At 43.0% G+C, this 2,701-nt stretch overlaps 1 protein-coding gene across 1 annotated transcript in view; it reads left to right on the top strand.

Moving 5' to 3' along the window:
- SLC19A3 (solute carrier family 19 member 3) overlaps positions 1–2,701 on the top strand; it is a 17,716-nt gene that overhangs the window by 10,751 nt on the left and 4,264 nt on the right. Inside the window, 1 exon segment of the mRNA XM_015585391.2 lies at positions 1,496–2,376. Coding sequence (XP_015440877.1) covers positions 1,496–2,376 — 881 coding nt within the window.

Genomic DNA, 2,701 nt, shown 5'->3' on the forward strand with positions numbered 1-2,701 from the left:
CCAAAATATGTTACATGTGGAATAAACATTTCAGCTTTTATGGAACTCTAACATGAGTCTGACCGCATGGGAACCTCACTAATCCTAAAATAAATCACCGCCGGGCCCTGAATCTAGTCCTAACAAACGTTCAGGCTGATGACATAGAAGGAGACTCTGATAAAGAAGTGTCACATTGCTTTAGGACACTTACCCAGTTTTGAAAGACTCTCTACCAGCATGTGAGACATTAACAGCCTGATCTCTCAGCTTTATTTTCCCCAGAAATCCAAATTCTCTTACTTAAAAGATCCACCTCTTTTTTTTTTTTTTTTTATAACAAGCAGGACAAGAACATGCACTGACCCAGTAGGCTTGTTTTCTACTCTGCAGTGGAGCTTTGAAAACACTGCAGAGGATGAGGCTCCACTGGGAAAAGCTAATTGATGCTGTTTTTTTCATTTGTTTTTTTTTTGTTGTTGTTGTTGTTTTTTGGTGACGAGGTGGCAAGGGCCGAAAGGCAAGCTTGTGCTGTGAGGTAAAATCATTTAGCAACGACTCTATTTCAGAGTTCCCCAGATGGAAGCATGCCACTATTAAGGCAAAACAAACAACAGATACGGAACCAGAATCAGCCAGTGAACCCACCGGGGTCTGCTTCTGCAACCCTACATCCTCAAAAGCACAGCTAAGTCACACCAGCCTTTCAAGTCACTGAACTTTCCCTCATCGTTGACATTTGAACCCACTGAGATTACCCACCGAGAAAGCAGAGGGGACAGAGCAAAGGCTGGTGTGACTGAGCTGCATCTGCACCCATCGTGACCCAAAGGTCAACAGCTTCTTCTGTCTTTTCTTTCTACCAATGAAGACAGAGGTCCCATGTATTTCTGACTAAATCCATGATGTAACTCACATGAAACAGAGGCCAGAATTCAGTAAGCAGAGACAGATCAGTAGAATTGGAGGAAAAAAGGGTTCAGGAGCTCAGCAAATGAGCCCAGGAAGGACATCAAATGCATTACTTTTCCCAGTCCGCAAGTCTGCAAGGTTACTTAGTCTTTGCTTTCTTTGTGTATATGTTTACCCAGACTTTGGGAGGGCTGACATTTTTGACATAGTGATGGGTCAAACAAAGATAAAGCGTTTCAGATTCTTTTAGCATTGTAGCCACTGATGTTAATCTTTGAACAAGAAGGAAATGGTACTTTTTAAGAGCCCGAAAAACCCAGAAGTATCTGTTGAGCAATTTTTAACTAATTTACTCAAATATACATACTCTCTAAACTTAATATAGTTCAGATTACACATATATACTTCGACTGGGGTGCATGTAAGTATAAAATTTTCTTGCTGGGTGTGGGGGGCATCTTTTTTTCTAGTGGCATTCTTGAAAATGAGTTTTCTATTGTGCTTTTTCATAATATGAAAAATATCCTATCCAATTGGATGCAAAATTGGATATCCAGCAAGCCACATGTACTGTAGTAATGTACCCATCTGAGAAAGGTACCCTTTTTATTTCCTAGTTCATTCATGGTCCCACGATTCATGTTTTAACTTCACAGATGACCAATGAGATTTTTCCGGTGTGGACATACTCTTATTTGGTGCTGCTGCTCCCCGTCTTTATCCTCACTGATTACGTCCGCTACAAGCCAGTTCTCATCCTACAAGGGATCAGCTTCATCATTACCTGGCTGCTGCTCCTGTTCGGCCAAGGAGTGAAAGCCATGCAGGTCGTGGAATTCTTCTATGGGATAGTAACTGCCACCGAGGTGGCCTACTATGCCTACATATACAGCGTGGTCAGCCCCGAGCACTATCAAAAAGTAAGCGGCTACTGCAGGGGCATCACGCTGGTGGCCCGCACGATGGCCTCAGTGCTGGCCCAGCTCTTGGTGTCGCTGGCCAAAATATCGGAATTTTACCTCAATGTCATATCCCTGGTCTCTGTCTCCATGGCCTTCCTTTTCTCACTTTGTCTACCGATGCCCAAGAAAAGCATGTTTTTTCACGCAAAACCCAGCAAAGAAGTACAGAAGCCATCGAGCACGGATGCAGTGATAGAGGAACCTCATGAGGGCAGAACATCAGGCTGTGACGAGGAGAAGCCCACTTCGGAGACACTCACCACTTTGGAGAAGCTGGATGATGGCCAGTGGAGTGGCCCGAAGCCAGAAAATGTGGCTTTGAGAGTTTTCATGCAGTGGTTCCAAGACCTGAAAGAGTGCTACTCCTCAAAGCGTCTTTTCTACTGGTCCCTGTGGTGGGCTCTTTCCACAGCAGGTTATAACCAGATTTTGAACTATGTTCAAGTCCTGTGGGAATACAAGGCACCGTCCCAAAATTCTTTTGTCTATAATGGAGCAGTAGAAGCTATCGCAACCTTTGGAGGCAAGTAAACATTGGTTGATCTTTCTCTGATGGGCTACCTGCATTAAGTTCTTCTTTCTAGTTGCTAAACTTCTCCATGACGGTAAATTAGGTCTGTTCGGAGGGCATACTAATCTTTTTTAGAAATGAAAGGCACTGGGAAAGGAAAATAGGAAAATGACATTCCTATGTAGTATGTTAGTTACAACAACTTACTCAGGAGCTCAGAATTGAGCACCAATTAAATTCTTGCCAAATTCCTAAGATTCCATTTCGTCATGAGGAAAGTGTTATCATGCCCCATTCTTCCCAGATTGTTTTTACTGTCAAAAGGCAAATATTTTTT

This window comes from Pteropus alecto, unplaced genomic scaffold (assembly GCF_000325575.1).
Source record: "Pteropus alecto unplaced genomic scaffold, ASM32557v1 scaffold110, whole genome shotgun sequence".
Taxonomy (NCBI): Eukaryota; Metazoa; Chordata; class Mammalia; order Chiroptera; family Pteropodidae; genus Pteropus; species Pteropus alecto.